A 26,804-nucleotide genomic window follows, 5' to 3' on the forward strand; every position below is an offset into this window, starting at 1 on the left:
GGGGTACAAGCGCTGGGGCACAAGCGCAGCAGTCTGCTGGAAGTGAAGTTTCGTCCCCAGCAGAAAGCCGCAGCAGACACGCCCCCTCCATGTATCTCTATGGGGTACATGGAGGGGGCGTGTCGGCCGCCGTGTCATGCAGGGATGGAACGCATACTGCTGCGGCCCCGTCTAGGAGATCCCGGGGGGCCCCAGCGCTCGGACCCCCTGCAATCTATAACTTATCCCCTATCCGAAGGATGGGGGATAAATTATTTTGCGCTGGAATACTCCTTTAACTACTTAAAAAAAATCCTAAATACATGCACCAAAATTTGTATGTTTAAAATTGTCATCTTCTTATTGCTCTACAGATCTCCTTTAAATTAAATAAAACCTACATGAATTGGGTATCTTTGTAACCATATGAACCTACAGAATAAAGAGAATGTGTCATTTTTACCAAAAAGTGCTCTGTGTAGAAACAGAAGCCCCTAAAATTTGTAAAATGGCATTTTTTTTATTTCATCCCACAAATAATTTTTTTGCGTTTGACTGCAGATTATATAATAAAATAAGCCCTAATATGGCTCTGTAGGCGCAAAATTGAACGTGTTATGATTTTTAGAAGATGAGGAGGAAAAACGAAAGTGCAAAAACGAAAATTGTTTTGAGTCCTTAAGGTGAAAATGGGCTGAGTCCTTAAGGGGTTAATATGTAGTTAAAGATCCACATAAGACCAACAAAACAGCCTTGAGTCAGCCTGTTTGTACGTATTGGACGGATCACGTGGTCATGACATCATCATCAAAGGTCCTTTAGCCTACTAGGATCAGGCATGAGCTGTCAGCCACATAGCGACCCTTCTGGCGTCATCACACACGTGATCCTGCCATTCGTTTCCCCGCCCATTTACTCCACTAGTCCAGTTCGCCTTCTGATTGGCTGTAAGTTCTGCTGACAACACCATCTCTAACTGGAGGCTCCCTCACAGCTGAGGCTGCGCCGCTAGGCATGTTGGGAGTTGAAGTTCTAGTTAGATGAGATGCCAGAGAAGGCTGGGGATGCGATTTGTGTAAAGACTACAGGTCCCATGAAGCTGCACTGCCGCCGCTCCAGGCTCCCCTCCGGAGAGATGACTAGTGCAGCATGTTGTGCCGTGCTCTAGCCCCAGCTGAGTGCCTGCCCGGGGATCACACATAGTGAGAGGAAAGGATTCCAGGGCGAAGAGCTGCGACTTCTCTGCCTGCCCGGACCGGTGAGTGTGTTATGTGCTCCGGTCTTCTGTTCTGTCTCTACTCACTCCATATGGACAGGGTGACAGTCACACCATAGCGGGCCACAGGTGTCCTGTGCCCTACAGGACGGGGCCGTAAAGTGCAGTAGCTTGTTGTCAGGAAGTTCCCTGGAGCAGAGGATTGTCTGCAGGACAGGAGCACAGGCAGGTCTTCCATGCTGTATGATATGGAGGTATTGATGTACAAGTCAAGGGCCACGTGTGTGGTAGTATGAGAGCTAGTAGTGTGATATTGTAGTGGCCAGGCCACAGAGAGGGCCTGCATAGCCATCTTTATACTTCTCAATGTTTTCCAAAGAGTGGGTCTCCAGCTGTTGCATAACTACAACTCCCAGCATGCCCGGACAGCTTTTGGCTTCCCAGGCATGCTTGGAGTTGTACTTTTGCAAAAGCTGGACACATACTGTAGGGAAAACACTGCAGTAACCTCTCCTGCAATGCTCACGAGCCCACAGTGATGTTCCGGGGCCACATCCTGTCTCAGAGTAAAGATGATGGGCGTATTACTAGTTTTTACCTTTTTGGGAAAGTTTCTGCCCTGGGATCTGTTAATAAGGCTACGTTCACACTGCTGTTTGTATCCGGTAGTGTGAAGTCCGTTATTTTTGGATTGTGAAAAAATCGGAGATCGGAAAAAAATAGTGCTTGTTTTTTCTCCGGCTATTCTCTCCAAAAATAACGCCTGCTATAGAATACAATGGGGTCCACCGGCACCCGTTATTTGCCAGTATGCTCCGGCAAAATTACGGCCGGCAAAATGCAAAAATAAAAAGAGGGAGTTTGGCCAAATTTTCCGGAGCATACCGGCAGTGTGAAAGGGGCCTAAGACATATTGGACCGCTGTGTATAGAGAATGCAGGCTGCTGGGAATGGATCCCTCAGGCTTCTGACAGGAGGTGTGATCTGTATTCTTATTGAATGGTTCACACGGGGAAAGTTCTTGGTTCTGACTGTTGGGGAATTGAACATGAGATTGCCCGGGAAGTTTAAACATATCCTGCCATGGACCATCGGGACAGTACCGCTTTAAATCAGTGAGGTTGGTTGAAACCCCACTGACTTACACCATATGGTACTTGTGGAATTTAGCATAATGTATACACCCCATAGCAGTGTTTATCAGGCATGGTCCTCAAGACCCCCAACAGGTTATATTTTCTGGATTTCCTTAGGGTGCGTTCACACTGAGGAATTCATGAGGAATAATTTAGGTCAGGAAATTGTTGCCTTCTGTCATTTTATTCATCAAGCGGAATTTCCATGCCAAAATGAAGAGGAATGAAGGAGGAGGCTATTTAACCCCTTCCCGCTATATAACGTATGCATATGTCATGAGCATACGTCATGATTCTGACCCCGTGTCATATCACGTTTGTCCCAGCGGCCATCAATGACTGGGACCCGCGGCTAATACCGTACATCACCGATCGCGGTGACGCCCGGTATTAACCCTTCAGACGTGGTGATCAAAGTTGATCGCTGCATCTAAAGTGAAAGTAAACTTTGCCGGTTAACTCAGTGGAGCTGTTTGGGACCGCCGCGATGAAATTGCGGTGTCCCGAATAGCTTGCTGGACAGCTGGAGGTTCCCTAACTGCCTCCTCGCTGTCCGATCGCCGAATGACTGCTCCGTGCCTGAGATCCAGGCAGAAGCAGTCGAGCGGCGTAACACTGATCAATGCTCGTCTATTGCCTGGCAGTGATCTGTGTAGATCAGTGTGTGCAGTGTTAGAGCCCCTTATGGGAGCTATAACCCTGCAAAAATCGTGGTGTCCCGAACAGCTTGCTGGACAGCTGGAGGGTCCCTACCTGCCCTCCTGCCTCCTCGCTGTCCGATCGCCGAATGACTGCTCAGTGCCTGAGATCCTGGCAGGAGCAGTTGAGTGGTGTACAATACAATATCCTGCACATGTTTAATGCACAGGATTTGAATCTGTGTTCAGTCATTTAGTTTACATAGAATTCTGCAGCATAAAACCTGCAGCATCAAGTATGGGCAGCATACTCTGTGTGAATAGACCCTTAGGGTCTATTCACACGTACAGCATTCTGCGCAGATTTGATGCACAGATTTGACGCACAGGATTTGAAGCGGTGTTCAGTCATTCAGTTTACATTGAAATCTGCAGCAGAAAATCCTGCGAATCAAATCTGCGCAGAATACTGTACATGTGAATAGACCCTTAAAGTGTATTTGAGTAGTCACCAAGCATACAAAAATAGCTAAAGCCTAAGATTGGGGAAAAAGCCATGGGCATGAGCTCTTGAAATGTTCACACTACTGCTTGCTTCTGCTTTGCGTTTCGGCTTCGATCTGTCATGTCTCCTTTCAGTTCCTACACATAACACAGCCCGGTTAATCGTGAAGCTATAGGCCACAGCATGGACTGGAGTAGACTGTTCTTTTCTGTTTATTTGCTTCCAGTGTGTCCATAAAGAAGATGTCTTACATATTATTAGCACTTTATTGCTCATTTTACTTCTTTTTTTAGTTACATGAAATGATCTACATTTGAAGGATAAGTCATGTATGGCAGATTTGATACAGAGATATTCTGCACCTGACATATTCCTGCTCAGATAAATCTAACAAAGTTTCAGTCATAGAAATTTCTTGCAGCAAATCTGCCGCATGTGACCTTGCCCAAAAAAGGGCATTCTGTTCTACAGGGTATAACAAGCTTATCTGTGGGGGGCTGACTTCAGGACCCTGACTTAACACGAGAACTTAGGGCTGGGCGGTATACCGGTTTATACCAAATTTTTTGGGCTGCACGATATGAATTTTCCCCCATACCGCAATACCGGTTGGGCCCCTCCCCCTCGGGAATGTATTATCAGCCTAGCGCAGCGCTGTCCCCATATCGGGGAACTAACCCTGTTACCCGCCAGCGCTGTTCTGCCCCCCCCCCAATTAATGATCAGCCCAGCGGGGTACTACTCACATATGTCAAGCACTGCCCTCCTCCTCTTTGTTGGGGGCCGCTGGCGATGGAACTCACTGTACGCCAGTGGTCTCCAACCTGCGGACCTCCAGTTGTTGCAAAACTACAACTCCCAGCATGCCCAGACAGCCAACGGCTGTCTGGGCATGCTGGGAGTTGTAGTTTTGCAACAGCTGGAGGTCCGCAGGTTTGAGACCACTGCTGTACGCTGTATCCCTATGCCCGGGCTGCAAAAGATACAGAAAATAAACTTTTAACTCACCCACCTCGGCCGCACGCTGGGGACGGGGGAGGACAGCCGTCAGACTATCACCGGCCAGTGATAGGCTGAGCCCACTGTCATGTAAGAAGCCGGGTTGATCATTAATGGGGTCAAATGATTTAGGGGGTGGAGCCGAAAACTGTGCGTGGGTCACATGATTGGGGGGGAGCCGAACACCACGCGCGGGTCACGTGATTTTGGGGGGCAGAACAGCGCTGGCGGGTCACATGATTTGGGGGGGGGGGGTGAAAATACAGTTATACTCCGTGGAACCGCCGTAAGTAAAAAAAAATACCGGGATACACATAGTTGGTCATACCGCCCAGCCCTACGAGAAGTGAATAAAAATTGTATCCCACATATGAGTGCACTGAGCATCTGCATCTGTACATTAAGCTCAATATATGAATGTTTTTTGTTATAAATGGAAATTATGAAGCAGTTCCAGATACGACAAATGATGGGTACCACGAGCACCAGGTGGACTCCATTGATTTAGAATGGGTGCCTGCAGCTCTGTTTTTCCTGTCAAATATGGTGGAAATTGTGGACTGTCTTAGTTAGCATATCTTTTCCTTTTCCAGAAATATCTGATCACAGCCTTGACTTAAGAGTTTTCACTTGGATGGGACAAGGCTGCAGTACAGAGTCATTGCCAATGGTATAGTGTGCAGGAGTAAGGATTAGAGATGAGCGAACTTACAGTAAATTCGATTCGTCACAAACTTCTCGGCTCGGCGGTTGCTGACTTTTCCTGCATAAATGAGTTCAGCTTTCAGGTGCTCCGGTGGGCAGGAAAAGGTGGATACAGTCCTAGGAAAGAGTCTCCTAGGAATGTATCCACCTTTTCCAGCCCACCGTAGCACCGGAAAGCTGAACTAATTTATGCAGGAAAAGTTATCAACTGCCGAGCCGAGAAGTTATTGACGAATCAAATTTACTGTAAGTTCGCTCATCTCTAGTAAGGATCCTTGCAAACAAAGGGGCCATGCCTGAGACATAATCTGGTGTCTTTCCCATAACAACCAATCACAGCTCAGCTTTATATCTTTATGAGATCTGGTAAAATGAAAGCTGAGCTATCACTGGTTGCTATGGGCAAATCACCATTTTTTTGTCTTGGATGGAGCTAGGCTGCTGTCTTTCCTGGAGTGTATTCCACCCTAATGTAAGCCCCCTTCCCCCACAAACTGCTATTAATAGCCTGCCCTAAGTAAGGGCCTTCAATATTCTTATGTGCGGGGAATGGTGGGGGTTGTGTGTATGGCCACACATAGCCACAGCGGAAAGTCCACAACATTCCTGCTGCAAAATCCGCAACAATTGTTGATTTATTGCGGATTTTGACTTTCCCCATAGATGTGGTAGGAGAGAGCCATGTATTTGTGGCCACCTTAGCAGGTAGGATTGGGAGACCAATGTTTTGGACATACGGAAACTCCATCTATGAGACATTTGTGGCTATGTCATAAATGTCGAAGATAGTAATATCCTTTTAAAGCCAGGACGCCAGACATGTGGCCCTCTGGGATACAGCCAGTCCCTTGGAGAATCTGTGGTAAGGCCACGGGTTGGGCAGTGATGGAGCATACAACAGACGGCCCCGACCTCCTCTCACTGACTTCTCTGTGACCAGTAAACAGTTTGGAACAAAGTGAGTCGTGTGTGAGCCGCATCCTATGCTGTTTACTGGTCACAGAGGAGAAGCTACAAAGGATTGGGGCAGCATCACAACACTGTGCCCTAGCCATAGGATACAGCCGTGTACTGTATGCTATATCACCACCTGCCCTGTGGCCTCACAAATGATTCTTTCTATGGACTGGCTGTTTGATTAACCCCTTAAGGATGCAGGATATAAATGTACGTCCTGGTAAGGGTGGGTTCACACTACGTTTTCTCCCATACGGGAGCGCATACGGCAGGGGGAGCTAAAACCTCGCGCTCCCGTATGCCTTCGTGTGCGCTCCCGTATGTCATTCATTTCAATGAGCCGGCCGGAGTGAAACGTTCGGTCGGCTAATTTTTGCGCCGTATGCGCTTTTACAACCGGACCTAAAACTGTGGTCAACCACGGTTTGAGGTCCGGTCGTAAAAGCGCATACGGCGCAAAAATGAGCCGACCGGACCGAACGTTTCACTCCGGCCGGCTCATTGAAATGAATGACATACGGGAGCGCATACGAAGGCATACGGGAGCGCGAGGTTTTAGCTCCCCCCTGCCGTATGCGCTCCCGTATGGGAGAAAACGTAGTGTGAACCCAGCCTAAGCTACTACTTAATGCACCAGGAGGAACATTTACGTCTTAAGCATAACCGCGAGCATTGGAGCGATGCCCGGTTCATGCGTGGCAGGTCCCGGCTGCTGATCACAGCCAGGGACCCGCCGGTAATGGGGGACATCTGCAATCCCGTGGATGTCTGCCATTAACCCCTCAGATGCCGTGATCAATACAGATCACGGCATCTGCAGCATCGCGGTCACTTAAATGGATGATCGGATCGCCCACAGCGCTGCCGCAGTGATCCGATCATCCAGCATGGCAGACGGAGGTCCCCTCACCTTGCTCCGCTGCCTTCCCGCTGCCTTCCCACTGATCAGTGCTATGTCCTATACATAGCACTGAACAGTATTAGCAATCAAATGATTGCTATAAATAGTCCCCTATGGGGACTATTAAAGTGTAAAAAAAAAATAAATAAATAAAAAAACCCACAATAAAAACGTAAATTGTCCCATTTTCCCTATTTCACCCCCAAAAAATGTAATTTTTTTTATTTTATATACATATTTGGTATCGCCGCGTGCGTAAATATCTGAACTATTAAAATAAAATGTTAATGATACCATACTGGGATTGGCGTGAACGTAAAAAAAATGTCCAAAATAGCTGCTTTTTTATAACATTTTATTCCCAAAAAATGTTATTAAAAAATGGATTAAAAGTTTTATATAAGCAAATATGGTATCACTAAAAAGTACAGATCACAGCGCAAAAAATTAGCCCTCATACCGCCGCTTATACGGAAAAATGAAAAAGTCATAGGTCTTCAAAATAGAGGGATTTTAAATGTACTAATTTGGTTAAAAAGTTTGCGATAGAAAAGTATGTTATCATGGGTATTTTAATTGTACTGACCCAAAGAATAAAGAACACGTGTCATTTTTACCTTAAATTGTACGGCGTGAAAACGAAACCTTCCAAAATTAGCAAAATTGTGGTTTTCTTTTTAATTTCCCCACACAAATAGTATTTTTTTGGTTGCGCCATACATTTTATGGTAAAGTGAGTGATGGCATTACAACGGACAACTGGTCGCGCAAAAAACAAGCCCTCATACTAGTCTGTGGATGAAAAAATAAAAGTTATGATTTTTTGAAGGCGAGGAGGAAAAAACGACCTCCCATAGCCACGCCCCCTCCCATAGGCTTGCATTGAGGGGTGTGGAGCGTGACGTCACACGGGGACAGAGGCGTGACGTCACATGCCGCCGGCCCCGTGGTTGCTGATAATCAGACCCGGAGCGAACATGCCCTGGGGACTGATTTTAACTGGGGTGCTGCGTGCAACATAACGGGGGTCCCCAGCGACGGGACCCCCGCAATCAAGCATCTTATCCCCTATCCTTTGGATAAGGGATAAGATGTCTAAGTGCCGGAGTACCCCTTTTAAGCATATAAAAGCAGTGTCAGAATGCTGTTTACTGCCTCCACCAGGTACTGGGGCAGTGTGTGGGGACCTCCCAGGTTCTCTTCACAAGGATATTCCAGCATAAGCCCTGCTGTTCCACTGTTGAAGGTATGGAAACCAAGCGCATTTATTTTTCATAATACAGTGTTACATGGAGGCACCATATGGTACCACACTGTACCTACAGCTGTCTCCATACTGACTCCATGCGGATGTTTCTGACAGCTTGTGTATAAAGTTTTGTTTGTTTTTAATTGAACATTTTTTTTTTTTTTTTCGTTTTGAGTGGCACTTGGCAGTAAAATTTTACAGTGACCCAACTACACGTAAAGCAAATGTGCGCCTATTTAAGAAGAACCTGAGGAGGAGAAAAAGCCTCTGGGAAGTGCTCTAATGATTTGTTGTTCGAGCAGCATGAAAGTGATGGCAGGTTGCATGTAAAGGGTTTATCACATCCAGGGAACTTACTGGCAGTCATTGCTCTTATCTTCTGTGCCTATGTGGAATAAAGATTAGGGAGCAAACTGTTGTATTCATATCTTTTCTATTGTTATATAGTGTTAACTGTTTCATCACTGACTCATGCAGGTGGAAACGTAGCTTGAAGCTGCTGGTTGAAGCAGAAATCTGTCCTGCAATGCAGAACGGCCAATCCCAGGAGGTAAGCTGGTCCTATTGTACTTGCATGAATCTCACTTTGCAGGGTGAAAAATCCTATATAAAAGGGTTTTCCTTGCTTTATAAACAGCTGCGTACATAACGAAATAGTTGAAAAGCCATAAGTGCCCTTTTAAACCCTAATTGCTACTTGTTTCAATTCACAGAAAATGGAATTAGATTTACTTTTATTTATTTATATATATATATATATATAGATATATAGATATAGATATAGATATAGATATATATATATCAACTGGCTCCAGAAAGTTAGAAGTAATCTACAAATCTGTTTAACTTTCTGGAGCCAGTTGATATATATAAAAAAAGTTTTTGCCTGGAATACCCCTTTAATATGTGAGAAAAGGGCCATAGTTGGAATAGGTTCCCACTACAGAATCTCTGCCCCCATAGATTTCGATGCTCGAGCCTAACATTAGTGTGAATGGGTCTTCTGTTGAGCCATTCACACTGTGGAAATTCCGCCTTGGAAAGGGACTTGCAAAAGAATGAACGTGTCCACAAGCAGAGTACTTTTGGACTTTTTTTAATATATTTTTTTAAACTGTGATGGTATTGCATTATTTAAACAGAGACTCATTTTGCCCCTGTATAAGTAAATTTGGCCTATAAATTTGTGATTGGCAGTAGTTTCGGGCCATTTTTCACTGTTTTGCAATACACAAACCTTAACCCCTTAAGGACCAAGCCCATTTTAACCTTAAGGACCAGGCCAATTTTATTTTTGCATTTTAGTTTTTTTTTCCTCCTTGCCTTCTAAAATCCATAACTCTTTTACATTTCCACCTACAGACCCATATAAGGGCTTGTTTTTTGTGTGACCAATTGTACTTTGTAATGAAACCTCTCATTTTACCGTAAAACGTACCACGAACCCCAAAAAATTATTTTTTAGGGAGGAAATTTAAATGAAAACCACAATTTTGCGCATTTTGGAGGGTTTTGTTTTCACACTATACACTTTACGGTAGAAATGACATGTGTTCTTTATTCTCTGGGGCAATACGATTAAAATGATACCCATGGCTAGATACCGTACTTTTATATTTTTTACCGCTTAAAAAAAATCTAAAACTTTTTGTACAAAATCAGTTATCTAAATTCGCCCTATTTTGACCACTTATAACTTTTTTCATTTTTCCGTATATAGGGCGGCATGAGGGCTAATTTTTTGCGCTGTCATCTGTACTTTTTATCGATACAACATTTGCATATATAAAAATTTTAGATAATTTTATTTTAAAAATTTTTGGAATAAAATTGGACAAAAAAGCTGCATTTTTTTTGGACTATTTTTTACGCTTACGCCGTTCACCGTACGGGATCATTAACATTATATTTTGATAATACAAAGTATAGGAGAGGCTCTAAATCACCTAGTTCCCAATGACCCGAGCAGCCCAAATGGCACATGATACCCACAGTGTCAATTGAAAATACCGTATTTATGGGGGTATACCACGCACCGGCCTATAACATGCACCCTCATTTTACCAAGGACGTTTGGGTAAAAAAAGTTTTTTACCCAAATATTCTTGGTAAAATGAGGAGGGTGCGTGTGTGCATGTGTATACCCCGATACACTGTTTCTTACCCCGCAGAAGCCCCCAGGAAAGGCAGGGGGAGAGAGGCCGTCGCTGCCAGATTCTCTCCCCCTGCCTTTCCTGGGGTCTAGAGCCCTGCTGCCGCCGCTTCTCTCCCCTGGCTATCGGTGCCGCTGCCCCTTCTCTCCCCCTGTCTATTGGTGCCGCTGCCCCATTGCCGGCGCTGATAGCCTGGGGGAGAGAAGCAGCGCCGGCAATGGGGCAGCAGCGCCGACAGACAGGGGGAGAGAAGGGGCAGCGGCACCCATTGCCGGCGCCGCTGCCCCCGTTGCCTCTCCCATCCAAGGTTGTATAATTACTTGTTGCCGGGGTGGGGTCCGCGCTGCTTCAGGCCTCTGTTTTGGCATCCCCTGCGTTGTTGCTATGTGCTGCGAGACACAATGACTAGTGACGTCACTCGTCATTGCGTCGTGCAGCGCATAGCAACGACGCAGGGGACTCACACCGGAGGCCTGAAGCAGCGTGGAACCGACCCCGGCAACAGGTAATTATACAACCGGGGATGGGGGAGGCAACGGGGCTGCCCCATTGCCTGCGCCGCTTCTCTCCCCCTGGCTATCTGTCCCGGCAATGGGGCAGCGGCACCGATAGACAGGGGGAGAGAAGGGGCAGCGGCGCCGACAGCAGGGGGAGAGAAGCGGAGGCAGCAGGGCTCTAGACCCCAGGACAGGCAGGGGCAGAGAAGCCGGCAGCGGTGGCGGTCTCTGGACCTGCAAAAGCCGCTGCAGTTCATTGATTTATAGCGCCCGCTTTAAATCATTGAACTGCAGCAGCTTATCGGCGTATAACACGCAGATAGACTTTAGGCTAAACATTTTTGCCTAAAAAATGCATGTTTTGCGCCAATAAAAACGGTAAATAATGGAAATAGATATTGAGGCTCAGGGTCTTGAATATTTGGTTAAAATAATTTATTAAATATATAGAGTGTATGCCAATCTCACAGGGCCCTTGTGAGTTAGCAATTATACAATAAAATAAAGGTAATAGCATATATATTGCAGAAGGCAAAAAATAAAAGATAAAATACAATAAGTATAGTTAATATATAAATGAGGTATATACTGTGCATTCAAAAAAAGGTGCATTTAGTCAGTGACTTTGCATCTGTAATCCAGCCAAATGTCATAAATGAATGAGAGGACCGCACTTTGTAATCCAAAGGGTGATAGTACAATGGTAATAAGTATCCTTTGTAGAAACAGCTACTGTGTATGCACTTGTGATGATGTCTCTGCTTAGTTCTCTTTGCAAAGAGGTTTGCTGCTGGAGACTCTGCCGTTTCAGTGGTATGAAGCGATATTACAGATAAGTAACTGTTCTTCAAATTTGTTACAATACGTGCATATAGTTAATGGTGGATGGTAACACAATCCCTTTAGGCAAAGGGTCCACTGCTAGAGACCGTGCAGTCTCAAAAGTATTCAGTGGAATAGGTGGGCTAATTTCTGGGGGACTGCAGCGCTTCAACTGTATAACATATCCATGTATATAGTACCTGGTATGTGGCTGACAATCCCGACAGTGGTAGAAGGTGACTTACTGTTAGAGACACGGCCGTCTCATGTGATACAGCAAGGAGTAGGATAGCGGTGGGTCCGCTAAGTGGAGATGTCTTTTGCGGTCCTGGCAGTTGAATCAATGTGGCGTGTCCTCGTGGCTGCGGTCCCGTACTCAAGTAACGTATGCCGTAGATAGGATGGCTCTGTATCTAAAATAGGGCTGGGTGATGCAGCACTCTAAGGTATAAGCTGGACGTGTTTCAAGTCCTCCATAGGACTTTTACTCAGCAGCTAAAGCCAGAAATTAACCCACCTATTCTACTGCATACTTTTGAGACTGCACGGTCTCTAGCAGTGGACCCTTTGCCTAAGGGGATTGTGTTACCATCCACCATAAACTATATGCACGTATTGTAACAAATTTGAAGAACATGTACTTATCTGTAATATCGCTTCATACCACTGAGACGGCAGAGTCTCCAGCAGCAAACCTCTTGCATAGAGAACTAAGCAGAGACACATCACAAGTGCATACAAAGTATCTGTTTCTACAAAGGATACTTATTACCATTGTACTATCACCCTTTGGATTACAAAGTGCGGTCCTCTCATTCATTTATGACATTTGGCTGGATTACACATGCAAAGTCACTGAATGAATGCACCTTATTTGAATGCAAAGTATATACCTCATTTATATATTAACTATACTTATTGTATTTGGCAAACACACACATATATATATAAATTTTAACCAAATATTCAAGACCCTGAGCCTCGATATCTATTATATTTTGATAGCTCGGACATTTAAGCAGGCGGCGATACCAAATAGGTTTTATAAAAAATATTAGTTTTATGCTTTTTGGGGTAAAATGGGAAAAACTGACAATTTTCATTTTTATTGGGGGAGGAGATTTTTCACTTTTTTTATTTTGATTTTTTTTACATTTTCCAACTTAAATTTTTTTTTTTTTTTTACACTTTTTATGTCTCCATAGGGGACCATATATAGCAATCATTTGATTGCTAATACTGTTCAGTGCTATGCATAGGACATAGCACTGATCAGTATTATCGGTGATCTTCTGCTCTGGTCTGCTCGATCTCAGACCAGAGCAGAAGACGCCGGGAGACGGACAGAGGCAGGTGACTGGACCTACGTCTGCCATTACAGATGATCGGATCGCCGCAGCCACAACTTGCGCATTGCCACAGATGCCGTGATCTGTACTGATCAAGGCATCTGAGGCGTTAATGGCGGACATCCACGCGATCACAGATGTCGTCCATTACCGGAGGAGTCCCCGGCTGCTGATAGCAGCCGGAACCTGCCATGTATGACGCGAGCACCGATTTGATGCTCGCGATCATACACAGGATGTACATGTACGTCCTGGTGCGCAAAGTACTGCCAAACTAGGATGTACATTTACGTCCTTGGTCGTTAAGGGGTTAAAGGGGTACTCCGCTGGGAAAACTTTTTTTTTTTTTTTTAATCAACTGGTGCCAGAAAGTTATACAGATTTGTAAGTTACTTCTATTAAAAAATCTTAATCCTTCCAGTACTTGTCAGCTGCTGTATGCTCCACAGGAAGTTCTTTTCTTTTTGAATTTCCTTTCTGCCTGACCACAGTGCTCTCTGTTGACACCACTGTCCATGTCAGGAACTGTCCATGCAAATCCCCATAGCAAACCTATTCTGTTCTGGACAGTTCCTGACATGGACAGTGGTGTCAGCAGAGAGCACTGTGGTAAGGCAGAAAGGAAATTCAAAAAGAAAAGAACTTCCTGTGGAGCATACAACAGCTGATAAGTACTGGAAGGATTACGTTTTTTTAAATAGAAGTAACTTACAAATCTGTTTTAACTTTCTGTCATAAGTTGATTTAATTTTTTTTTCCCAATGGAATACCCCTTTATTAAATATCTTAGATATTTATATCTATCTACACACACAAACATACACTGTAAAATAGGCAATTTCCTCAGCTGTAAGTGGCTAATAAACAGCAGATTGTTTTTTACAGTGTGTGAACATGGCCTTTGTCTAACTGAATTAAATGCCCTGGTATGGTACAGGTGAAAATGTTATGTGAAACTGCTTATTTTCTAAAGGAGGCCACACACATTAGATGGTTGAACACAAGATTGTCTGATGAATAATGGCTTTGTAGACACAGAAGTACACATTTTACTCCATGATGGAACTGCACAAGGTGGAAGTTTAGCGATATTTCTGGAAACATCAAAAATGAAACAATAAAATAATGACATTTCCTGTATCCAGGAGACATATGGTTTTAAACATATGAAATGTTGCCTTTTCCAGGTTGGTGCAGATGTAATGGCAGAGTCAGAAACAACAGAGGATGGACCAAATGATACATCGGATTTACCGCACAACATCTGTCAGTATCCAGTAGGATTGACAAGCATTTTATAGTTTTTCTTTGCATTTTATTTCCTCCCCCATCCCCCAATTTTGGACTGGTAGCCTGCCGATGGGATTGGGTTTAGCCAAGAAAGGATCTTTGTGTCTTTCTGTAGACTGAGCATTGGGGAGGGGGAGTTACCATGATACCCAAAAAACAGCCATAATTTCAACATTAGAATTACAAAAGTTTTTTTTTTTTCTCTTTTTAATACAATGTGGACACTAACAACCGCTTTTTCATAGATTTTAATATACCACATTTTTAGAGTTTTAGAAAGCCACTTTTTATGCACTTTTTTTTGTCTTACAGTATGTGACCAAAGCCTTAGATTTTTAGAATGTTTATGCCCCCAAAAAGTTAATTTACATCAGTCCCCCCCCCCCCCCCATTGACTTCAGTTGCATTTAATGGGAAAGTTCCTGACATATCACATATAGTTTACTTTTGTGATATGTCAGGTAAATATAAATGTGTGGTACTTGTTTTGGGCCATTTTGGCTACGAAAAATTTACTTTTCTGGTTTTGTTTTAAATATTAACCCATGCCTTGTTTATGCCATGCTTTTTGCATGTAACCATGTATCCCACGATTATCCTTTGGATAGGGGATCCAAATTTTTTTTTCCACTACAGTACTCCTTTAAGCAAAATCAGAATATCCCTTTTAGGATATGTTCACACATACAGTATCTGCTGCATATTTTCTGCTGATGATTTTGCTACCCGTTGACTTCAATGGGTTTAAAAATAGGCAGCCAAAAACGACATGTGTGACCCGTAGGGTGTATTCACACGTACAGTATTCTGTGCAGGATTTGAAGCTGCATATTTGTTCAGTCTTTTAGTTCACATTGAAATCCGCAGCATAAAATCTGTAGCTTCAAATCCTGCGCATCAAAATACACAGGATACTGTACGTGTAAATACACCCCTACTTGACTTTTTCTGCTTGATAACTGAATTTTAGGCCATTCTGACACCTGCAAAGATTAATGTTGCCCATATATTTTAAGTGTTAATAATACCCTTTAATTCATAGTGTGTATGCTGCCTCCTGCATATGTTGTCACTTATATTCCATCATATTTTTATTTAGCGGATGCTGATGCTTTCCGGATACTTTGGGAAATGAAAATGAAGAAAAGACAGAAGTGCCCATCCCTTCCAGAAACCGTGACCGTACTTAGCACAGAGGAGGGAAGTACAGTGTACATTGTGGGCACTGCGCACTTTAGTGACAGCAGTAAACAAGATGTGGTAAAGGTAATACCTAGACCAGCTTTTAAGAGGAAGTACAGCTTCCCTATTTAATGATTTGTTCCTGAATCTTAGGGCCTGTGCACATTGAGGAAACTCAGTGGAATCCGCTTGCATCAGAATCCTAGTGATCTCAATAGGATTCCGCTTCTCCGTGCTCACATTATGGTAGTTCTGTAGTGGGACTTCTTATGTTGATCTGGATTCTGCCGAAAGAATGACCGTATTCATTTGTCAGTGGGGCTTTTTTTTCTAATTCTTAAATCTAGTGTAAAATTCCTCTCAAAATAAGCGCAGATTCTGGGTGGCACACATCCACTGAGGAAATTCAGCAAAGAAATGAATTTACCCAGTGTGCATAGGCCCTTACTGTTTTATTTTTATCAAAGAAATTCCGATCAGCTTATGGCCACTTTCCTATGGCTGTATTCTGGTCAGTATTTGTAAAGCCAAAACCAGAGGAATCTACTCTGAGGAAACTAATGAATACTGATAAAGAATACTAACCAAAATGCCTTGTGACAAAGTGATATGTGACTATCACTAAATATATTTATATTGTTGTGTATTTTACTCTTAAATACATTTCTTTATCATGCTTTCATAGACCATTCAAGAGGTTCAGCCAGATGTAGTAGTGGTTGAACTGTGTCAGTACCGAGTGTCCATGTTAAAGATGGATGAAGAAACTTTACTTAAAGAAGCCAAAGAAATAAACCTGGAAAAACTTCATCAAGCAATTAAACAGGTATTCTGTAGATCAATGTGATAAAGAGCTGTGTCCTTCAGACTTAAAGGGGTATTCCGGCCTTATACATCTTATCACCTATCCAAAGCGGTGGTATGAGGGCTCTTTTTTTTGCCCCGTGATCTGTAATTTTTGTTGATACTACATTTGCATATATATAAAACTTTTAATACATTTTTTATCAATTTTATTTGGAATAAAATGTTATAAAAAAAAAAAAAAAGCATGAATTTTGGATTTTTTTTTTTTTTTTACGATCACGCCGTTCACCGTACGGGATAATTAGCATTATATTTTAATAGTTTGGATATTTACGCACGCGGCAAGACCAAATATGTTTATTAAAAAAAAATGTTTGCCCTTTTTGGGGGTAAAATGGGGAAAAACGGACAATTTACATTTTTATTGGAAGGGAAATTTCAATTTTTTTTTATTTTTACTTATTTTACTTTTATTTTATACTGTAATAGTCCCCATGGGAACTATTTATAGCAATCATTTGATTGCTAATACTATATGCATAGCACTGATCATTGTGATCAGCAATCTTCTGCTCTGGTCTGCTCTATCTCAGACCAGAGCAGAAGACGCCGGGTGACGGACCAAGGCAGGTGAGGGGACCTCTGTCTGCCATTACAGATCAGATCGCCGTGGCAGCGCTGCAGGCGATCTGATCATGCATTTTTCTGACCGCACTCCCGCAGATACCGTGATCTGTATTGATCACGGCATCTAAGGGGTTAATGGCAGACATCCGCATGATCGCGGATGTCCGCCATTACCGGCGGATCTCTGGCTGCTATCAGCAGCCGGGAACTGCCGCGCATGACCCGAGCATCGCTCCGATGCTCGCGGTGATGTATAGGATGTAAATGTATGTCCTGGTGCGTTAAGTACTGCCTCACTAGGACGTACATTGACGTCCTGCATTGTTAAGGGGTTAAAGTTGACCAAGTACACTGATTTCAACAGGATTGGCTGACCTCTAATGTACATGAAGCCTCCCAAATTGCTGGGTGACATCATGACCTCCAGGGGTGTCTGTCAGTGATTCTCCCTTCTGTCCATTCATAGTGCATACATGCTTGGCTGAGTCCATTCATAGTGCATACATGCTTGGCTGAGTTATGTACTGGCTGTTGGTGGCAACTCCATAGACTGTGAATGGAGTGCGACTTTCCACTCCACTTTGAGTCCTATGGATAGGGTATAAGTGTTCATAGTTTGGAATACCGTTTAAAATGGTCTATATAGTGTTGCCTGCTTCATTAGAGTTCCTACCATCTTACCTTTTTGTTTTTCTGGCAGAACGGAGTCATGTCTGGCCTCATGCAAATGCTTCTACTGAAGGTGTCTGCTCACATCACTGAACAGCTAGGAATGGCTCCTGGTGGGGAGTTCAGAGAGGCTTTCAAAGAGGTGAGACTTACACATGTGATACCATTCTACACTTTTACATAATAGTTAGTGTACATGTTTGTTTGTAATATAACACCAAACAATGATGACGTTCTTGCATTGCCATCACATGCTTATCACAACCTTGCTTTGTGTAAACACTTTGGGGGACAATTATCAAAACCTGTGCAAAGGAAAAGTTGTTTAGTTGCCCATAGCAACCAATCAGATTGCTTCTTTCATTTTGCAGAGGCCTTGTTAAAAATGAAAGAAGTGAGCTGATTGGTTGCTATGGGCAACTGGGCAATTTTTCCTCTGGACAAGTTTTAATAAATTTCCCCCTGTGTCCAGCCAGGATTCTAGGAATTCCTGCAGTCACATTATATACTCTTTGAATAACTCTTTTCTGGCCACAATAAACTTGCTATTTATTTTATGCCCTGTCATCAAATAACAAAACAGCGCACAAACACTATGGAATGTGTCAAGAACTGCGATGCATAACAGTACCGCCATTAGATACCTGATGTAGAAACCTTTTCTATCCATAAATTCCACAGTAATATTCTTACTGAATGTTTATGTTGGTAAAATTGCAGGCAAGCAAAGTGCCTTTCTGTAAATTCCACCTTGGAGACAGACCTATTCCCGTAACGTTCAAGAGAGCCATTGCTGCACTTTCATTCTGGCAGAAGGTGAAGCTCGCCTGGGGCCTCTGCTCATTATCAGACCCCATCAGGTACCTGGTCTCCTTTTGAAGATGTCATTGTCATGTATTATGTTAATAATTTATGTAGTAGACCTCTCCTGAATTTTAATTATTTGTCTGGCTTGAATTTCTTGTTTCAGCGAGGATGACGTGGAGAAATGTAAACAGAAGGATTTATTGGAGCAGATGATGGCAGAAATGATTGGTGAATTTCCTGACCTTCACCGCACTATAGTCTCTGAGAGAGATATTTATCTCACCTACATGTTGAAGCAAGCGGCTAGAAAAACTGAACTACCTCGTGCCTCTGAAAGTAATGATGAGACTGTACTAATCCCATTAGCATTGAACCTAGCTGTGTGTCTTATAGCTTCAGAAACATGACCACATTCAATGTTTTTCCAATAAAACACATTCACAAAGCTCCTCTAGGAACCATCAGGACACCATCATTTTTGGGCTTAGCTCTTCTGTTTGTATCAAGGGTATAAGATCTGGAGTTACATCTTAGAATTATTCAGATGTCCCAAATTTTAGCCATGATTAAGCCCTTAGGCTTAATTCAAGATCAGAAAGAAACAGAAACAGCCCTTTAAGGGCAAACCATTTCTTCTTATTATTTTTTAACCTTCACATTTTGAAACCACTATGTTTTTTCAATGGTACCATTTTAGTATTCATTTAAGGTATAACTTTCTAGTAGTGGAATGAAACAGCAATTCCATCCTGCCATGTAGCTATATGGGGACTGGTTTAGTTTTTAGTTTTTTGTGGATCCAGCATGTAATCCACTGCACAGCCAATTATGTAGCAATTTGGTAATTGTTTATTTTCCCATAAACATTTTAAGGCTGCGTGTGTAATCTTGCAGCAGGGTGTTTTGTGTGTGTAACCCTAATGTGTGACGTCCTTCTGTGTGTGTGTAATATAGATAGATGGATAGATGTGGAGACACACAAGCCTGAAAATGTTTATGGGAAAATGAAACATTAACCACTTGCAACATAACTGGTAGTGCCATGGATTGCCTACTGAATTACTGAAAGCTGTCTATAGCTTTTTAGGGGGCACCTTACTATAAAAAACTGTGCAGGAAAGGGATAAATAATGGGATTGTTTATTATGGGGCTGCATATGGATGATGCAACCTCAATTATATAAAGCTTACAGTTTTTTAGGTTTTTCTTTTCAACAATAAATTACTTTGTGTAGGGAAACAACACTTTTGGGGGGTTTTAGGGCATAAAAAAGGGGGCCAATGATAGAAAACTTAAATGGAAACCCATTGGCACCCTGCAAGCCCCCTTTCCATTTACATGCCAACATTCAGCATTGATTGCCTCATTTAGGGTTTGTTCACATATACAGGATCCTGCGCAGATTTGATGCGCAGGATATGTAACTGTAGATTAGAAGCTGTGCTCAGTCATTTAGTTTACATTGAAATCTGCAGCAGAAAGTCCTGCACATCAAATCCTGCGCATCAAATCTGTGCAGGATACTTTTAAGTGTGAATCTGCTTCTTAACATTACTTAACACATTAGATGCATGTTCTGAGAAGATCCCCAGGGGGCACCATAAAAAGTATCTAACAGAGGTATTTTTTTGTTATTAAATATTGCGTAAACTTACAGATAAATGTAATATTGACTCGATGGCTAATGTTCTTTAATTTACCATGTGTCCCTTAGGTGAGCCTAGAAAAAGTGTCCCATCTATTGTTGTTGGTGTTGTCGGGATGGGACATGTACCTGGTATTGAGAAGAACTGGAATACTGATGTGAATATAGCGGAAATCCTGAGGTTAGTCTGTATTTACAAATAAATATACTTACACATGGCTAAGGCAACATTTACATAACGATTTGTAGTTATGGTGACCGGATTCTGCTGGGAAATGTGAAAACCGGGCGCTCCCGTATCCCAGCAGGAGCCGGCCGCATCTCGTTTATTTGAATGAGCCGACAGGAGTCAAATAGTGACTCCGGTCGGCTCATTTTACAGAATTTTTTTATTTATTTTTTCTTATAGCTGCACCTAGGATAGATATTTATAATCTGATAGTGTATTAAGGCTCTGTTTGCATCTGGGTAATGGTTTCAATGATAAACAGAACCCACAACAGAGTTCTGGATCTGTCACAAGATGAAATCTGTATCCATTAAATTGCAGATCTGTTTTGACGGCACAAATAGCACTGTGTGTAATGCTGGGACCTAACATAACAATTATTGTCCTGGCTCGATACTGACTCGATACTTGGCTGAGAATTTAAAAGGAGTTTGGAAGTGTGCCAGCCACCAACAGCTTAAAAAATACATATATATTTACAGTTTACTTTTATACTAAGGGCCCATGCACACTAAGAAACATCTGCACAGAGCAAATTCTGAACAGAATCCACTTGCGGCAGCCTCCCATTGTTTACAGTGGGATTCTGCTGCTTTTGTAGCTTCTTTATTTATTCCTAGATGTGAATATAGCCTTAGTAGTTTAAGTCTGAGTAGCTTCTTATGTGTGAAATTGTTGTCATATATGTGATACCATGTTTTTATCCAACTGGTCCCTGGTATAACATGTTAGGTCACTTGAGGGATAACTTCAGTACAGTTAGTTAATATATATGTATTTATATGAAGTATTAGGATATTAAACATTTGTGGTTTAGCCTTTTTACTGATGGATGCTAAATTTTAAACACTAAAAGGCCAGCAGTATCTTTAAAGGGATCTATATATACCATGATGCTTGTGCTTGCAAAGTCTGTGGGATACTGCCCTGATTGCTGCTAATTAATGTATGGGCCCCCGTATACCATACAATTGGAAAAGCAAGACCTAAAATATTTATATAATCAGCGCTATCTGGGACTTTCCAGTGTATAGTAGTATCATAAAACCGTACAAATGTATATAAGATCTTGAAAATACATGTACGATGTTATATTGCTTTCTTGTAATTTTAAGGTGTAGAGCCTCATTGAAATGACTTCACTCACAGGTAAGTCAAAAAATATGTCTGTCTTTAGTTGCTGCAGGTTTCAATAGTATCTGGGGGGGGGAGTTGAGAGACAGCCCCAGCCGGCGACTTCTCTGCCGTACCGCTTCCCGCTGAAGTTTCACTAGCTAGGAGTGACGTCACATTATTTGGCTTACCTGTGAGTGAAGTCAGTCCAGTGAGGCTCTTCAGGATAACACATCTCACAGTAAAAAGCACCTTGGAATTGGAACGCTGCACCAGGAGTCAGCAAAACATTGCACCTTATAGTTCCAAGTAAGGAATATATTTCTTATATACATTCGTACGGTTTATGATACTACATATAGACACTGGAAAGTCCCTGATAGCGCAAATTTATATAAATATTTTAACCCTTTAAAAGGGAGCCTGTCCTTACCTTCAGGTTGCCAGAACCACAAGTCCATTAGGGTGATCTTCAATGGCTTTTCCCCGCCCCACCAGCCTGGATAGACCCCTCCCTTTTTGGGTGTAAGTAGAGATCTATCAATCTAGGCAGGCCAGTGGGCAGACAGAATCTGCTGGGGACTGGCTGAGGCTGGGTTCACACCACGTTTCTGCAATACAGTTCCTGTATCGGGTTTTTGATTTAAAAATAAAACGGATTCCTCAAAACCTAACTAAACGTGTACAGATTTTAATCCGTTTACGGTTCGTAAAATGATGTCCGGTTGCATCCAGTTTCTAAGAAAAAACGGTTCCCATTGACTCCCATGTTTAAAAAAAAAAATATATATATGTTTTTCACCCGGACCAAAAACCGTGGTAGGCTACGGTTTTGGGTACGGGAGAAAAACTGCCAAAACTGTACAGGATGCAAATCTGACAACTTGATGCATCTTTTGGCATACAGTTTTCAATGGAGAGTCAATGCATATGGTTTTCAATACAGTTCCGTACGGATTTCAAATTGAAAACGTATGCGGGAACTGTATTGCAAAAACGTGGTGTGAACCCAGCCTGATCATGGTTCAGGCAGTGTGAAAGTGATAACAGGTTCCCTTTTTAAAACAGCTGTTCTGGCTTATTTAGTTGCATTCCCTAGAATATAACAATTCATTTATTATTCCTCTTACTTTAATATTTATTTATATAGATTGACAACTGGTTGTTACTATTCCTCATGCCTAAGACGTGTGTCCCAACATAGTCTGACACTGTCAGCAATGATTAAACTCCTGTCAGCATGTAGGGTCACAACCCCACTTGGTAACACTCAGTTGTCAGTTTATTCATATTTTTCCTAGGTGAAGTATCGGAGAAAAGCCACAACGCAGAGTTCTACAAAATGATGCTCCTGACTTGTTACAAGAAATACAATCAAACAATATATGTAAACCCTAATAGGCCTGGAAAAAGCCATACTGTCACTTAAAACAACTGTGAACATGTTGCCCAGTCAAAAGGTTGAGATTGCACGTTACAGCAGAGTGAAGTGCTCACGCCTCTCTCCCCGACTGTCAATCAAATCAGAATTTTCTCTGCAAAAGTCTATGCATTGTACACATCTGATCAGCCGGGGGTGGAGCTCACTTAAAGGGTAGCTCCCACCATCCTATTTTTTATTTTTTTTTGCTAGCCCCCCCCCCCCGCTACGGCACTAGCCCGTCCCCCCCGCCCCGCGCCCCGCATACCCTGTTCCCTCATTACACTTGCAGTTACTGCAGAGTCCGGCAGCGGCGATGTGCGGGAGGAGTGGCCTTGGAGCCAATGCGCTCACTCCTGCCTGTCTGACAGGCAGGGAGCGAGTGCAGCCTAACTGAAATAGGACTGATTGCCACTCCAAAATCAGTCCTTTTTCAGTGGCCGGTTTTTAAATAATAAAAGTATATTAGAGATATGTTGTAGTACATAAGTACTACAACATATCAAAAAATAAAGTTGGTGACAGTGCCCATTTAACTGGCTTGAGATATGCAATTGTAGCGGTTATCGATTAAGGGAAACATGTCAAAAGTTGTTTTAACTGACAGTAAATTTTGTTGAAGAAGAGGCAGCCTATTCCCTATAATTATCTGCAAAAGTATGTCTATGGGTCTGTGGAAGTCTTGTGTTAAAGAGTGTACAGCCAGCTGCCATGTATATTTACTTTGAGAGGCATTAGCAGGTAATATAAAGTGCCATGTCTGCAACTGGTCCCTGCAAAATGTACAAAGGCAACATTTTCTAATTACATATTATTTTTGTTTTTTCCTTTCCTGCAGTGTGCCTCCTCCCTCAGCCCTGAATAGGATTATTACTTTTACAGCAAAAGTGACATTTTTTGGACTTTTCAGTTACGGTTGTTTTTGTGTCAGTAAACGGACTGCCCAGTTTATCCTTTCAGTGCCAGCCACACAGTATTGCCTTCAAAGACTGAACCAAATAAGAATCTGGAATTTTTAGACTTCCGCTAATGGATGCTAGTTCTCTTCTTTCTAGGCTATTGATAACACCACCTGCCCTGAGGTCATATCCAATGGAATGCCAAGAAATTGCATTGTCCTCTCACGGCAAAACATATAAGTGGCAGCTACTGTAGGTTCTGCAGAAACTGTTGTGCTATGAGGCTAAATGCAAAGGAAATGTTATAATAGGTATTGCAAATAACTCCATCCCTATAGGAAAAATCATATCTTTGGTAATTTTAGAGGGCTATTCCTTTTTTAAAGAGGTCACAAAATGCTTTTTATGGTGCAGTGCTTCCACTATTATTTACCTGACCTTATTCAATACTGAGACTATTGACTATATGGACTAACTAACCACACGGCTTTGCTGATTTACCAGAGTTGGTATGTTTTACTTATCGAATGTCGAAGACACGCTGAATTTAGTAAATTAATTAGGGACATCCATAGATGCTTATTATTCACTGTTAAGTCTTTCACTTGTATTATAAAGTAAGATTGTGTAACTGCAGGGCACGAAATGTTTTATACCAAATCACCTTCACTCTATTATATAACCTACCCAAGTGCTTAAACATGGTTTATTTTAGGTTTGCATTGCACTGCCATTTATTTCCAAAAATGAGCACCCTTCAAACGTTTTACGTGGATACTCCACAGGGTGGATCACACTATTGATAGCTACACTTTCTATTTAGTGATTGATATCCTCAACCTCTAGTAACTAATTTACATTTTCACTTAACTTATTTTAATGGGTGTTACTTATTTTTTGGACTAAATGGATGCCATATAAAACTTGTTAAAAATAAATATTTTAACTAATGATTAATTGATTTGTACATAATAGATGTTGAATAGTCAGCAATCTTTAGTAGGTTAGCACTCTAAAGGCACTTTGTGGCATACAGCTACTTGTCATTTACTTTGGCAGGATGAATTGGCCAAAATAGACTGGTAACAATGGCATAACCACATATGCAGGCAGAAGGGAATCACCTTGTGGAGCTACTATTAGTCCTTTTTCTTGAAGAGCTGCCTTGACCCCAAATACAGCCATTTCAAGAACTTGCAGAGGCTTTCCTGGACTCCGGAAGGCAAATCTGTTCAGTTTGTAACAGAAAGACAAAGTGGATGTATTGCTACACAAGTCAGAATTCCGTAGAAGCTTGTTGACAACACTTTTGGGATTCTGATAAAACATGACGAGTAGTAAAATAGGAAGGAAAGCATTACTGTCATTTAGAAAAACTTTTGATATGACATGTAGACAAGTCAAAAGTTATGATCAGTTGGGGGTCTTAGTACTGAGATCCCCCTGATCTCAAGATAGACATAGTTAGATGAAGTGCTCAGCAGCACAATTCACTCCCCAGCTTAGCACTCTCGTAAACACCTTTTGGCAGATTTATGAAATTTGTCTAAAAGAAAAACCGTCTGATTTGCCCATATCAACAAATCACAGCGCAGCTTTCGTTTATCAAGAACAGAATAAGAAATAAAAGCTGAGCTCTGATTCCCTGCAATGGGAAACAAAGATAAAAGGAGATTTTTTTATCAAGCTCTCTTGGGGTATGTTTACTTAAAGGGGTACTCCACTGCCCCAGTGTCTGGAACATTTAGTTCCGAATGCTGGGTACGGGCTGCGGGGGTTTTGACGTCACACCACGCCCTCTCAATGCAAGTCTATGGGAGGGGGAGTGACGGACGTCACTCCCCGCTCCCATAGACTTGCATTGAGGGGGTGTGACATCACAAGGGGCGTGGCCGTGACGTCACGACCGCCGCACCCAGCGCTCTGAACTAAAAGTTTTGGACGCTGGGGAGGGGGAGTACCCTTTTAAAGGGAAACTGACAGCGAGTTCACCCGCACTAAACCCAATACACAGGGTTATATTGCGGGTGAACCGAATTACAGTGAGGTTTCACTTATCCGGAGATATGTATTAGTCAGCATTGCCAATCTGGAAATGGCTGGCTATGTGCAATGGAGGCAGGACCCAGCATACCTAGCTTCCCTGCCTCGTTTCCCTCTGCACCAATGTGAGCTTGAGGTGGGCAGGCATATCAATACAGAGGGGAAGGAGGCAGGGAAGCTAGGTATGCTGGGTCTTGCCTCCATTGCATATAACCAGCCATTTTAAGATTACCAATGCTGGCCATTACAACGGCTATGCCCAGATCGCAGAATTAGGTAATTGATACCTCATTGTAATCCGCGTCGCACTATAACCCTGTGTATTGACTTTAGTGTGGGTAAACCCGCTGTCGGTTTCCCTTTTAAATCTGCTGCAGATTTTATGATGCAGACTTCAAGCTGTGGATTTAATAAATAGCTGAAATCTACAGGTTAAATCTGCAACAGATTATATGTGCGTGTGTGTGTGTGTATGCATATATATATATATATATATATATATATATATATTATATGTCGCAAAACCCTTTTTAATCTGAAATTACACTATAAAATGGACTACATACTATGCAATTGGGTTTGTAGCATACTTTTTCCTAAAAATGAATGTTACATTACAAATGTTAACATGTACAAAAGAAACACCGTGAAGGAGTCCTTAGAGATCTATTAAGAACATTGTTAAAGTTGTGGTTCAGGATGAGAATAATTCTGCCTTTTCCCAGAAACTGTACCATGGCTCTGATATATCAAACCGTGTGGGAGAAAACTGGAGGGATTTTACCCACAGGAAAGCTGAGCTGTGACTTCGACAACAATTTTAAAGGTGTTCTCCAAGATTATGAAAACACTTGCTTTTTCATAAACAGCACCACACATGTCCTCAGGTTGTCTGTGGTATTACAAGTTTACTCCATTCACTTCTATAGAACTGAACCACACACAGAGAACAAGAGTGGTACTTGT

The 26,804-nt window shown here is 42.3% G+C and overlaps 2 protein-coding genes across 4 annotated transcripts in view; one reads left to right on the top strand and one right to left on the bottom strand.

The window, feature by feature from the left end:
• The window catches only part of LOC130369048 (tetraspanin-7-like), a 63,248-nt gene that overhangs the window by 15,924 nt on the left and 20,520 nt on the right, over positions 1-26,804 (bottom strand). The window contains exon 1 of one of the 2 annotated variants that reach the window (XR_008892652.1): positions 17,694-17,815. Coding sequence is in view for 1 of the 2 variants with exons in the window: in XM_056573740.1 (XP_056429715.1) it covers positions 17,694-17,735 (42 nt within the window). In the remaining variant the exon portion in view is untranslated. Of the gene's footprint in view, positions 1-17,693; positions 17,816-26,804 lie in introns of those variants that run through there. The other variant, XM_056573740.1, reaches the window with a different exon arrangement.
• On the top strand, positions 859-26,320 carry TRABD (TraB domain containing). Of its 2 annotated transcripts, none has more exons than XM_056573739.1 (10): positions 859-1,237; positions 8,763-8,835; positions 14,294-14,372; positions 15,496-15,662; positions 16,264-16,404; positions 17,713-17,823; positions 18,402-18,541; positions 18,652-18,824; positions 20,204-20,315; positions 23,735-26,320. In XM_056573739.1, the coding sequence occupies exons 2-10, from the start codon at positions 8,812-8,814 to the stop codon at positions 23,913-23,915; spliced, it is 1,128 nt and encodes a 375-aa protein (XP_056429714.1). In that variant the 5' UTR covers positions 859-1,237; positions 8,763-8,811; the 3' UTR covers positions 23,916-26,320. The 2 variants fall into 2 exon arrangements, with proteins under 2 accessions (XP_056429714.1, XP_056429712.1); XM_056573737.1 differs by lacking the exon at positions 859-1,237 and adding an exon at positions 6,285-6,345.

The sequence above is a fragment of the Hyla sarda genome, chromosome 4, assembly GCF_029499605.1.
Source record: "Hyla sarda isolate aHylSar1 chromosome 4, aHylSar1.hap1, whole genome shotgun sequence".
Classification (NCBI taxonomy): domain Eukaryota; kingdom Metazoa; phylum Chordata; class Amphibia; order Anura; family Hylidae; genus Hyla; species Hyla sarda.